General features: G+C 33.6%; 1 protein-coding gene across 1 annotated transcript; it reads left to right on the top strand.

The window, feature by feature from the left end:
- The first annotated feature begins 8,390 nt into the window (after positions 1-8,390).
- LOC114934300 (uncharacterized) lies at positions 8,391-13,057 on the top strand. The gene is made up of 2 exons (XM_029306975.2): positions 8,391-9,687; positions 12,261-13,057. The coding sequence occupies exons 1-2, from the start codon at positions 8,726-8,728 to the stop codon at positions 12,601-12,603; spliced, it is 1,305 nt and encodes a 434-aa protein (XP_029162808.1). The 5' UTR covers positions 8,391-8,725; the 3' UTR covers positions 12,604-13,057.
- Positions 13,058-14,498: the final 1,441 nt, after the last annotated feature.

Consider the following 14,498-nt stretch of genomic DNA (forward strand, 5'->3'; position numbering starts at 1 on the left):
AAGGTGAAGATGCGTGAAAGTGGTGGTGCTTAGTAGCGATCTAATTATCTACGCGGCGGGATGTCGCGGCCTCCCTCTGTGCTCTTCACCACATCGAGGAAACAAGAGCAAATTGAATCAAGGTGGATGGATGTTGCTCTTTGCTGGCCGAGAGGAGAGCGCAATAATAAACAAAGAGCCTAATAAATAGAAAATTTATATAATTAAATATAATAATTTAATTCAAATAATTAAAAATAATTCAATATAAATTCATATAGTTCCATCGAAAGAAATGAACAAAATGATGTATTATATATACATATAGATGCATAAGACGCCACCGTCGAAAACGGCTCTCCTCGATAGGATTATCACGTTATAGAAATATAAGATATGCGAATCCGAGGAAACTGTGAACCATTATTATGTATCTCTATATATATATATATGTGTATGTCGTCACGTGCGATTTTTTTTCTTATGATTTTTGGCGAATTGCGAATCGATAAGAGACTTGTCGCGATTTTTGAATGGGAAGGCTAAATGTTTCGAGTTTGAGATTTGAGGACAAAATAATCTATTAATTTAGTTTTATTTATTTCTAATTAATTCTAAATTTTAAATTTAATTCCATAATATATTATAATATATAATAATTATATTATAATATATTATAATATTATAATATATTATAATATATTATAATATTATAATATATTATAATATTATAATATATTATAATATATTATAATATTATAATATATTATAATATTATAATAATTATATTATAATATATTATAATATTATAATATATTATAATATTATAATATATAATTATATTATAATATAAGATATTATTTCTTCGAAAATCAGTTCAACTATAATGAACCAATGAAATACATTTCGAAAATAGATACTTGTATGAATATATCCCTGCATTAATTTTACTATCGGATGCATATTTTATTGACTAATTTAAAGTCGTCCGAGGAGACAGCGATTTGGGCGATCCTTTCTTTTCGATTCAACGCAGGTCGCCGATCGCGAGGAATTTCTCATGTCACGCCGCGTTACTTTATTTATCGACGTTGAACGCCGCTTATAACCTTTTGCCTCTCAGAGTTAAAGAGCACAGACGAGTGAAGATTTCCTGACATATAAAATCGATTGATGGAACCCGAAGAGAGAGAGAGAGAAAACACTGTCGAATTGTTCGCAGCAGTATATATACGCGGAGGTATAATTAACTTTCTTCTCTTTCAATATATGTATAAGAATATGAGTGAATGATGTTAAAACACCATGAAGAGACACCTCCTTAATAATAACAGATAAATCTGTTAATTGCTTCACCTTTCGTAATTTTTTAAAAATATCTATACATTATAATTACCTAAAGAATTATAATTACTCGGGAATACATTATTATTAAATTTTATGAGGTTATTATTTAAATAAATAATTAATAAAAAGAAAGAAAGAAAGTAAAATAAAATTATAAGAAATATAATATTGATATTCTTAAAGAATAAAACGTTCATATTAATATATCTAGAGATGTTCATAACTCATGAAAATTTTAGCAAGATATTTATACATTTAGTATATAAAATTACACACACATTACATTAATATTTTTAGATAAATATAAATATCGAAATATAATACTTTTCTAATATAGACATAAAAATAACTTTTTCTTAGAATTTATCCTAAAAATCATGGTAACCATGGGTAAATATGGTATTGAAAGAATTTTATAAGAGTTAAATATTTTTACTAAAAATATTGATATCTACAACAAAATATAAAATATATTCGATTAATTTTACTATGTACACATTATAATACTTTTTATTGCGGTACTCTTATAAAATTCTTCCAATGCCATATTGTCTCACGATTATCATGATTTTCAGGATAAATTCTAGGAGAAAATTCTCTTCGTACACTATGTTTTCCTATCAAGTTTTCTTAATAAGCCCGGGAATACTCAATAAACTAGCAGAATTATAAATATAAAAATATATCATCAGAAAAAAATATTTTTATCGACTCTCAATATTAAGAATATAAATATGATGTTTTTTTTAAATCGGCCAACAGAACCAAAGCACGAAAAATTAATTATTCGGAACTGTATCTCTTGGTTTGAGATCACTAATCCATATGTAAGTTTCGAGATTAATTTATATATGGAACTTAGTGATCTCAAACCAAGAGATACAGTTCCGAATAATTAATTTTTCGTGCTTTGGCTTTGTTGGCCGATTTAAAAAAACATATTTATATAAAACAAAATATATATATATAAATATAAATACAAATTTAGCTATAAAAAGGACTAAGAGCTAGATAAAATAATAAAATTGTCTATAAATTTTTCTTTTAATTATTTCGCAAAATAAATAAATAATGAACAAATTATGCGTCTGACTTCGAAAATAAAAATAATTGAGCATGAAAAGATAACACTGTCTTCAGACTGAGCCGGATAAGAGCCAGATAAAATAATAAAATTGTCTATGAATTTTTCTTTTAATTATTACTCAAAATAAATAAATAATGAATAAATTATGCGTCTGACTTCAAAAATAAAAATAATTTCGCATGAAAAGATAACACTGTCTTCAGACTGAGCCGGATAAAAGTCAGATAAAATAATAAAAATGTCTATGAATTTCTCTTTTAATTATTTCTCAAAATAAATAAATTATGCGTCTGACTTTTCGAAAATAAAAATAGTTTTGCATGAAAAGATAACACTGTCTTCAGACTGAGCCGGATAAGAGCCAGATAAAATAATAAAATTGTCTATAAATTTCTCTTTTAATTATTTCACAAAATAAATAAATGAATAATGAACAAATTATGCGTCTGACTTCGAAAATAAAAATAATTGCGCATGAAAAGATAACACTGTCTTCAGACTGAGCCGGATAAGAGCCAGATAAAATAATAAAATTGTCTATAATTTCTCTTTTAATTATTTCACAAAATAAATAAATAAATAATGAACAAATTATGCGTCTGACTTCGAAAATAAAAATAATTTCGCATGAAAAGATAACACTGTCTTCAGACTGAGCCGGATAAGAGCCAGATAAAATAATAAAATTGTCTATAAATTTCTCTTTTAATTATTTCACAAAATAAATAAATAAATAATGAACAAATTATGCGTCTGACTTCGAAAATAAAAATAATTTCGCATGAAAAGATAACACTGTCTTCAGACTGAGCCGGATAAGAGCCAGATAAAATAATAAAATTGTCTATGAATTTCTCTTTTAATTATTTCACAAAATAAATAAAATAATGAACAAATTATGCGTCTGACTTCGAAAATAAAAATAATTTCGCATAAAAAGCTAACACTGTCTTCGGACTGTTCCTAAGCGCGCGCGGATGTCATGTCGTGCGTGAAAAATTCGAGCATGGAATTCCGACGGTGACGCAACGAGATGAGATGCGCTCGCGCTTCGTGTGAAGATTCCGTATCGTCGTATCCCGAGGTCACGAGGTACAATCGCGAGAGCATTGACATTACTGTACCGTACCGAGGGACTCGCGCATGTTTAATACAGTTGTGACAATCCCTCGCCGAAGCGCGCGCTCACAATGAAACCTCGTGAGACGCGAACGCGGAGATTGGTCGGAAGTGCGCGGATACCATCATCCCTCCCCCCCCCCTTAACCCCTTATCTAAACCGGGCCCTTTATCTCGACTCGGAAAATGAACAGCGATAAAATTTCGCGAAACCTTCGCGTATTACGTCCTAGCCGGGCAATTAACTCGCTACCTGATTAACTAGGCAGAACCTGTCAAACTTTCGCGACGAGAGAACGAGAGTTGGGCATCAAAGTTACGAAAGGGAGAAAAGGGCCCACCTCGACGCCGAGGAAAGGAAAAGAAAGAGAGAGAGAGAGAAGCCGAGCATCCACGGTGACGGTCAGCGAGCGCGAGGTGATCTCTGACCCCTTCGTGCGTCCTCGTCTGCGTCCGGCATCGCTCTCGGTCCCACTCCGACGGGACTCAAGCGACTCCGTGGGGCCCTCCGTGAGGGTCCGGCGTGGGCGAAGCTTGCGCGGGAGTAAGAGGGGGGGGGAGAATAAGACGGAGGAGAGGAAAGGGGTGACGAGTTGGCCCGCGGGCGTCCCGGGACCGTGAGAACACCACCTATAATATTATTTAGTCTGCCCGATGCCTCTCTTGGTTCGACCCTCTTTCTCTCTCTCTCTCTCTTTTCCCTCCTTACCGCACCCTTTTCTACTCCCTTTCTCCTTCTCACCTTTCCTCGGAAGACTCTCTCTCTCTCTCTCTCTCGTCAGTCGCCCTTTTTTTCCTCATCTCACGCGCGTGTACGGAATGTCTTTCTTTCTCCCTCGCTTTCGGTGCGCCCCGACACCGAAGAGGCAGCTAACTATAGGCGCTATACACGGCTTACTCGCGCGCATTAATTGCCGTCGTAAATTGTTGCGGCTTTGCCGAGTCCGAGAGAGTTGAGAGTTGAAGCCGGAGTCGGAACACGAGGCGCATCAGTATCGCGGGAGAGATGATGTCCCTTGTTTTTTTTTTTTTTTTTTTTTTTTTTTTTTTCGTTTGACGACGGCATTTTACTATTCACTCGACTTCCCAACGGCGAAGTTCATTGAGATATTACACGTTCGAATTAAGCGCCGATATTGCTCCTCCGTATATGTTCAAAGTCGTGTTGCGGATGAATATTGTACGCGATGTTAGAAATAAATTTTCGGAAACTTTATTATGGATTGATAATATTTTGAATTGAACGGAAAATCTAGGTATTTGATTTATTGATTGGAACGTGAAAGATTTAATGCGAGAAAAAAACGTGGAATAAATAATTGCGGATGAATATTGTACGCGATGTTAAAAATAAATTTTCGAAAACTCCATATGAATTGATAATATTTTTAATTGAATGGAAAATCTACGTCTTTGATTTATTGATTGGAACGTGAAAGATTTAATGCGAGAAAAAAACGTGGAATTAATAATTGCGGATGAATATTGTACGCGATGTTAAAAATAAATTTTCGAAAACTTCATATGGATTGATAATATTTTGAATTGAACGGAAAATCTAGGTATTTGATTTATTGATTGGAACGTGAAAGATTTAATGCGAGAAAAAAAATGTGGAATAAATAATTGCGGATGAATATTGTACGCAATGTTAAAAATAAATTTTCGAAAACTTTATATGGATCGATAATATTTTTAATTGAATGGAAAATCTACGTCTTTGATTTATTGATTGGAACGTGAAAGATTTAATGCGAGAAAAAAACGTGGAATAATAATTGCGGATGAATATTGTACGCGATGTTAGAAATAAATTTTCGAAAATTCCATATGGATTGATAATATTTTGAATTGAACGGAAAATCTACGTCTTTGATTTATTGATTGGAACGTGAAAGATTTAATGCGAGAAAAAAACGTGGAATAATAATTGCGGATGAATATTGTACGCAATGTTAAAAATAAATTTTCGAAAACTCCATATGGATTGATAATATTTTTAATTGAACGGAAAATCTACGTCTTTGATTTATTGATTGGAACGTGAAAGATTTAATGCGAGAAAAAAACGCGGAATAAATAATTGCGGATGAATATTGTACGCAATGTTAAAAATAAATTTTCGAAAACTTTATATGGATCGATAATATTTTTAATTGAATGGAAAATCTACGTCTTTGATTTATTGATTGGCACGTAAAAGATTTAATGCGAGAAAAAAACGTGGAATAAATAATTATCTATATAACTTTCGATTTATAATTTCTCATTAGTTGAATAATCTTTAGTAATTTGATGGATTTCTCTATCGAGTATCTTTATTATGATGAAATATTTTTTTCAGAAGAGAGAACTCTATGAATCGATTAGCAAATTCATTAATTTATATGACTGTTAAGGATAACATGAAAAATACGTAACATAAATTATATTTTATGTACTTACTGTAATTATCTGTATAAAAATTTTAAGAAGACTAGAAAAAGAAAAATTGTATATCAAATATTTTGATATTTATATTTATATAAGAATATGAATCTGTATATTATATTTCTTATAGTTTTATTTAATTTCTTTCTGTCTCTTTTTATTAATCATTATTTAACAAATTAAACAATAGACTCATAAAATTTAATAATAATATTTTTGTGTAATTATATTTTTTAGATAATTATAATATATAGATATTTTAACAATTTATTATACACAAAGTGATATAATACATTGTACCTTCTTAACACTTTTTTCATTGTCAATTGTCTTCGATAAATTATATTTGTGTAAAGTGAAGTTAGAAAAATTGTAAGGTACAATAAAAAGATATAAATGATAATTCAAATTGCAGAAATACTTTATAAGACGAATGGCGAAACTGCTCATGCATAATGAAGATTAAGTATATCCAATTTATGAATTATATATCGTTATCTGTGCATTTTTCTACATATACACATATGCACACATAATGATGGATATATATTCCAAAGATAATTATTTAGTCTAATTTATTCGAATCTTATTCATTTAAGACAATAGATTTGTGAAATATAATATAATATTTATCAGTAATATCTTTATATATTTTCAACTTTTATTATTTTTAAATATTATTCCACAAAAATAAATTCCAATATCAAGTAATTTATACAAATAAGCAATAAGCAAATAAGATTTCTCTGTATTTGTTTTTGCATTATGAATGCAAATTTTTTGCATCTCGGAAAAATCAATCTGTCCCGTATTTGTAAGTTAAAGACTTTATATGTTAATGATTTCGGAAATTGAGGCAATTGATATATCGAATATATTTTCTCTCTTGCATTTTTTGCATGGAATAGATATTATTAAATTTGCAAAACGCGGCTATTAATTATATGATAAAAATATTAGTACCTTATTAAAGAAAATTTAAGAAAATATTAGAGAAAGCAAATAAATTTTCTTAGGTTTCGAGTGTAGAATTGAGTTCCTAAAATATTACACTTCAATTCTAAATCTTTATAGATTTCTCAATCGAAATCCATAGTTCAACTTTTGGAGAAAATCTGGCTAGATCTCTCCGCATCGTTAATAATTTGCCCCTCGTAAAATGCATAATGCAATTAAAAATTATTAAACTAAGTATAGAACTAATTACCGCGAAAACCGTAAGATTGTTTCTCTATTCTTATTTTATATATCATTTTGTCTTATATAGGAATTAGTTTTTTTTTAGATATAAAGAGATGGTTAAAGGTGATATTTTTTTTAAATTCTCTCTTTCTCTCTCCATATAAAAATAATAAAAACATTTAAAAAAAACTAAATTATTATTTCCTCGCATAAAATTATCTTTGCAATATAGGCAAAATTTTTATAGAACTTGTTAATATTTTAAGAAATATAATATTTAATAATCTATAGTATATAAAATCTCAATTTTACAATTTGAATGTCTATATTAGATAAGTCAATTATTTATTTATCTCGAATCAGCTGTTCTCGCATGTATTCATATCTCGCATGATATTTATATCTAAAAATATTCACTATAAATACATATACATACACATTAATAAAAACCTATTAAATTCAAATAAATATTTCAATACTTCCCTTTACACACTCGTTTGAAACGAATAAATATTTATCTGCTTTGGAAAAGGATTTCTTTTATACGAAATAAATATTTTCTCACGACAAATCAATATTAGATAAGTCAATTATTTCTTTATCCCGAATCAGCTGTTCTCGCATGTATTCATATCTCGCATGATATTTATATCTAAAATTATTCACTATAAATACATATACATACACATTAAAAAAACCTATTAAATTCAAATAAATATTTCAATACTTCCCTTCACACACTCGTTTGAAACAAATAAATATTTATCTGTTTTGGAAAAGGATTTCTTTTATACGAAATAAATATTTTCTCACGACAAATCCATATTACTATACATAGCTTTAAATATGGTAAATAATGTATAAACGGGTACCGAAATAAATATTTATTCGAATAATTAAAAATAATTTTCTTTCAGTGTACAAACACATAAATATACACATGTATAAATATATCTCTATAATACATATTAATATTACACATATAAAATGCGATTCGAGGCGATTCGCGAAGCGCGCATTCGCTCGCGGGTTAAACAGCTGTTGACCCCCGCGATCGCGATCGCGATCCAACAGTTTCCGGATTCCCTCCCCGCGGGACGCACGCGCGTGCGTCGCGGCACGCAAACCTGCACCCAACGTCAGAAGAGACCCCATGCGAGCCCGGGTCCGCGAAGCGTCGTCGCATGACGGGGCCGGCGAACGATACCGCGCGCGGGCCAGCTGTGACCGGGCCTCTCTCTCTCTCCTCCCGCGAACGGGCCCATTCTACATCTCGGATACCTGCCACCAGGTGTCTCCACCAGCAGCGCCCAGCAGCGACGGGCTGGGACAGTCTTCGGGGCGCTTTCGCACCGCCAGCATCGCGCGCGCGTGTCCTCTTTAACGTTACCCGTCGTTCTCCGACTTCCAAGTACACTCTTGAAGGATCTTCTCTCCAAGGAACTCGTCTCGCCGGCGAGAACATGTGATCGTGCGTCCAGGAGTGTCTCTGAAATCCATCACCGATCACACCTTGCCAATGATACCAGCGGGACTCGCGTTCCAGAGGCTAATCCGGGACGGTCCCAACGCCGGTGGAGGATGCAGCAGCAGAACGAGCGACAGCAGGAACAGGAACCACGGAGACTCGTAATGGTCCCCTCGTCCTCGTCCTCGACCTCGTCGTCGTCCTCCTCGTCGGCGACCCTCGCGACGGATCCGCGCGAGGCCGACGACCACGTGACGGAGGAGCTCGACGGCGCCCTCGTGACTTCCGAGCTGCCAAATCTCGCGTTTCAGAGCGTCGCTCTGCGACTCCAGAGCGTCGCTTTGCTCTCCGCTCTTCAACGAGCGGCTCTTCTACCCCCAGGACACGCGGCCGCGGCCGCCCTGAACCTCCAGGCCCTGGAGACGTACCTGACCCTTCATCGTCTTCACGCGAGCGGCGCGACTTCCAGTCAAAGGTGCTCCTCGTCCTCGAGTATCCTGACCTCGTCGACGACTGTCAAGGACGACGCGCCGACGGTGGACCAGCTGCTCCGAGCGGCCGAGGACGATGAGGCCCGGCTGGAGTTCGTGACAGATGACAATCTGGCCTTGGCGCTGCTCTCGCCGGAGTTCCTCACGAGCGAGACGAATTCCGGTTGCTCGACGTCCTCGGGACACCACGACTTGCTCCTGCGACGAATATCCGAGGGGAATAATAATCGTGCGAGCGCCACCGCGACGACGTCGGTCTCGCGTTCCTCGTCCACGAGCAACGTCGTTCTCCCGGCATCCTCGTCGACCTCCTCGTCGGCCTGCTCCTCGTCCTCGTCGTCCTCGTCCTCTACCTCGTCCACGACGCAGCATCATCAGACCTCGGTCGCGGTGGATTCGAGTGTACCGAGGACTTGCCGGACCTCCAGGCCCAAGAAACAGTTCATTTGTAAGTTCTGCAGCCGCCAGTTCACCAAGAGCTATAATCTGCTGATTCACGAGAGGACGCACACCGACGAGCGCCCGTATTCCTGCGACATTTGCGGCAAGGCCTTCCGACGGCAGGATCATCTCAGAGATCACAGGTGAACGTCGCCGAGCATCTTTTTACGGTCTTTATTTTTTTTTTTTTATGAATGTGTTTTATATTTTTTGAACATTTTTTGCGCGATTCACGTCCATTGTGTGAAAAATAGATTATTAATGAGGTACAAATTGATGAGTTTTCCTCGGTCTTGGTGCTACTGCAAAAAGTTTTGTTTGAATTTTATTTCTATCTTTTTTTTTTTTTTACCAATTTATTAGAGTCATTATTGTATGTTGACTTTTTTACGCAAATAATATTTTGCTATAATAAATAGTAATGATTTAATACACTGGAAAGAATTTTTGTTAACTTGACTAAACCTTTCAACTAAATCACTATTTTGTTAATTGAACATATATATTAGTATTAAAGTAGAGTATATGCAAATCGAATTAGAAAAGGAAATTAAATATAGGTATGCGTTTTCTTAGACTTAATGTACACATATTATATTTATAATTTAAATATTTTTACATGTTTAATTATACCAAAATAATATATAATTGAAAGATTTAGTCGAGTCAACAAAGTTTTTTCAGTGTAGAATAAATTATAATATTATTTATTATAATGATATTGCAATATTAAAATTTATACAAGTTTTGATTTATTGTATTCATTATTATATATACATTACATTGACACTTGCAGTCAAAATATAATATGTTAAATATAATAAATTATAATAATAAATAACGTAAATTAATAATATACACGAGCATTTATGACAATAACATTGAAATACTAAAAGATGTTTTACATTTGCATTTGTGTGAATCATGCGAGATATTATTAATCGATTAAAATAATAGTTTCGAATTCTCATTCAGAGAAGAAAATAAATGTTGCGACGACACTTTACGTAAGGAAATTGAGTTGACCGTTAGTGCGTAAAAGAGTTTCGATGGCGGTTTACGCGAATATACGTGAGATTACTTATCGAATTCATTTTCCTTCGTGCGATGGAGAGAAGATTTAAAGACCGCCGCGTGTATTTATCTCTTTATCGCGTCGCAATTAATTACACGCACCGCGGTGTGCGATTTACGAACACGGACAAATCCGCCTTCTCCACCTCGCGTAATTACGACGATGATCGAATGACGTGTATATTACATTTTAATGCACAACATGTCACAATACATTCATTCATTTTTCATATATCAGTCACGATTTTTTTTCAGCTTTTGTTATTAATAGCGCGCGTTGTATTTTTTCGTACTATTTTTTTTTTTTTACGATTATTAATTTTCAAATACTAAAAAAAATTTAACAAAATAAAAGTATACTTTTATGAGAAAAATGATTTTAGAAAAAGTAAGATTTTTAATCAAAAAGAAATTTTTTTCATATATTTATTGATGATTATTTTTTTAAATGATTATTAAGTTTTGAGTATTAAAAAGAACTTTAACAAAAAAGTTGTATAATTTTATGAGAAAGAGAGATAATGTAAAAGAAAATTAGTTGTAAGATTCAAAATCACGTCTTTTTCAACCTTTGTTATTAACAACAACATATTAATGATTTTTTTAAAAACTATATTATTAATTTTCATGAAAAAACTTTACAAAATAAAACTACATTATTTTATGAGAGAGAAAGAGAGAAAGGAAATTGATCGCAAAATGATTTTCGCAAACCAAAAAGAGATGTTTTTCTTTCATATCTTGTCACGACTTTTTCAAACTTCGTCATTAATAGCATCATGTACATTATACCTGATTATTATTTTTTTAACCATTATTAATTTTCGGGTATGACAAAACTTAACGACATAATAGCTGCATTATTTTCTAAGAGTGAGAAAGAAGGAAACTAGTCGCAAGATGATTTTCGCAAATCTGAAAAGAGAATGTTCTTCTTTCATCTCTTATCATGACTTTTGTGATTAATAGCGTTGTGTATTTGATGATTATTTTTTTAGACCATCATTAATTTTTGAGCATGATAAAACTTAACGAAATAAAAGGTGTATTATTTTCTGCACTAAAAAAAATTGTTAACTTGACTAAACCTTTCAATTAAATATTATTTTGTTAATCGAATATATATATATATATATATATATATATATATATATATGTAAATTAAATATGACATTAAATCTTACAAAACGTATATTTGACTTAAATACTAATATATTTAATTAACAAAATACTAATTTAGTTGAAGGGTTTAGCCAAGTGAACAAACTTTTTTTCAGTGAAAGCGGAAAAGAATATTTAAAAAGAAATTAGTCGCAAGATAATTTGTCTCGCAAATCGAAAAAAGCGTTTTCAAGTAACAAAAACACTGAAAAAAAATTATTAAATTAATAAATCTTTATTTCAAAATACTGTCTAATAAATTATTTACGCGAAACAAATAAATATTTATTTGTTTTTGAAAAGGATTTTGTTCTATCAAACAAATATTTTTCAACCAATATTATTAGTTCCAAATAAATGATGCGACTTGACAGTATTGAAATAAATACTTATTCGAATTGAATAAATATTTTTTTCAGAAACGTCAAACGTCAAAATGACGCGTACGCTTGCAATCTGGATTTTCTTTTCCACGTTGCAGGTATATACACAGCAAGGAGAAGCCGTTCAAATGCACCGAGTGCGGCAAAGGATTCTGTCAGAGCAGGACGCTGGCTGTCCACAAGATTTTGCACATGGAGGAATCCCCGCACAAATGCCCGGTCTGCGCCAGGAGCTTTAATCAGAGGAGCAACCTGAAGACCCATCTTCTCACGCACACGGACATCAAGCCGTATCATTGCGCCTCCTGCGGCAAGGTCTTTCGCAGGAATTGCGATCTGAGGAGACACTCGTTGACCCACAATCTCGGAGTACCGTCGTCCCCACCGTCGGACATGCCAGTTTCCGGTTCGAGTACCATCGTCCTTCAGGAAACGTCATAATGTGCCGATTCTATTTTTTTTTCTATTTTTTTTTTTTTTTAACGACTCGAGACACAACCGTCCATATCGCGGCGCGTTTTATTCTGATGAGAATCATGGATATTCGGATTAATTAATTAATCGTAAGAACGCACGTCGCGATAATTCGATTTCGATCTCTTGCTCGTTTCGCAATTTGTATGTCTACCTGTCTTTGCATTTATCTATCATCTCGTTAATGTTTAGAGCGTAATTGTTATGTATGTACATCACGATAAGGTCGATATATCGGAGATATTTGTGCACGTTTAGATCTGTAATTGTGTTCTATAGGCACTATGCAATACTCTGACAATAACGAAGGAGGAATGTTTTTTTTTTTTTTTTTTTTCTTAAACTGTGTACCTACCGTAACGTGTCCGTTGTGTTTTGTCTGTACGTGTGTGTAAAATAAACATTTATTATTATTTTTTAACTCGGAGTCTCGTCTACACCCTCATTTATTCTCTCTTTTTCTCGAATCAAATCTAATTCAAAGTGTTCGATTTCCATAAATGACGATCCTATACATATATTTAAGATTTTCTATAATTTTAAAAAATTAAAAGATATTATATGTCAAACTCTTTACTTATTTTTTCCGCAAAATATTCACCAGTCAATAAAATTATTTATTTTTTGAAAATATGATTCTAAAAAATATTCCAAAAATATTTTTTACAGACAAATAATTCTACAATAAAATAAATAATATTTTTAATAAACAAAAATACATATTAGTAAAAAGTACGGGGCACGCGCCCAATTGAACGCGCGTGAATATATAAGAGACTGACATTTTTTGTAAGCCGACTAAGTCCTCCCTAGGTGTTATATAGTACTCTTCGCACAGGCTTAGTTAGCCCGAGAGTACGTTCGGCCCGACCGAATTCCGATCTCTCTGGTATTAAACCAGGAGGATCTCTCTTTTTCGCCTCCTCCTTTTTTATCCGTTCCGCATATCCGAGCTAGGATATAAGCCGATGACGGGCCGGAGAGAAGAAGAAGAAGAAGAGAAGAGACAAAAGGCCGGAGAGAAGTTAAAGAGAAGGAGGAAAAAGAGGAAGATGAGGAGGAGTAGAAGAGGACGAAACGCGACGTGTATTGTGTTACAAAGAACGGGGCCGCCAGGTGCGCAGGACATGACACCGCGATACGTCTAGAGTTACGTTTCTCTTCTCGAAGATAGGTGCCAGAGAGAGAGAGGTGCCTCCTCCTTCATTCTTGACGACGCTATTTCAGGGATCTATCCCGGTCCTCTCATCTCGGTGTGTCGATAACGAGAATCTCGCACCGTCCCATCTCCAAAAAAGGCGCCCTAACGTATGTATCTTAACCCTTCTGTCAATTCTCTTAATTCCTTTAAAAATAAAGGAAAGAGGGTTCGATGCTCAGCAGCTGCTATAAAAAATTGTCGCGGTGCAACGTATCGAAAACATGCGATTGGTATCCATATATTAAGGAAAAGATCCATTTTATCTCGAAAAAAAGGGCTCTTTCTATGTATTTTCTTAATATTTAAAAAAAAGATCCATTTATCTCGAAAAAAAGGGCTCTTTCTATGTATTTTCTTAATATTTAAAAAATAAAAAAAAAGAATGTTTAATGCCCAGCAGCTGCTATAAAAAATTATCATATATAGTGCAACGTGTCGAAAACATGCGATTAGAATAAGTCATTCATTGATGGAAAAATTTATTTAATCTCGAAAAAAGGCGCTCTTAATCTTTCTATCAATTTCCTTGATTTTTGAAAAATAAAAAAAGAATGTTTAATGCCCAGCTATTATAAAAAATTGTCGCGGTGCAACGTATCGAAAACATGCGATTGGTATCCATATATTAAGGAAAAGATCCATTTTATCTCGAAAAAAAGGG

Source organism: Nylanderia fulva, unplaced genomic scaffold (assembly GCF_048542155.1).
Source record: "Nylanderia fulva isolate GAGA-0341 unplaced genomic scaffold, ASM4854215v1 Scaffold24, whole genome shotgun sequence".
In the NCBI taxonomy this organism is placed as follows: domain Eukaryota; kingdom Metazoa; phylum Arthropoda; class Insecta; order Hymenoptera; family Formicidae; genus Nylanderia; species Nylanderia fulva.

What these genes read in the sequence shown, in the direction of transcription:
- LOC114934300 (XM_029306975.2), top strand. Translation starts at nt 8,726, where the DNA reads ATGCAGCAGCAGAACGAGCGACAGCAGGAACAGGAACCACGGAGACTC. An exon ending in GATCATCTCAGAGATCACAG is followed by an intron (nt 9,688 to 12,260) that starts GTGAACGTCGCC and finishes TCCACGTTGCAG; the next exon opens with GTATATACACAGCAAGGAGA.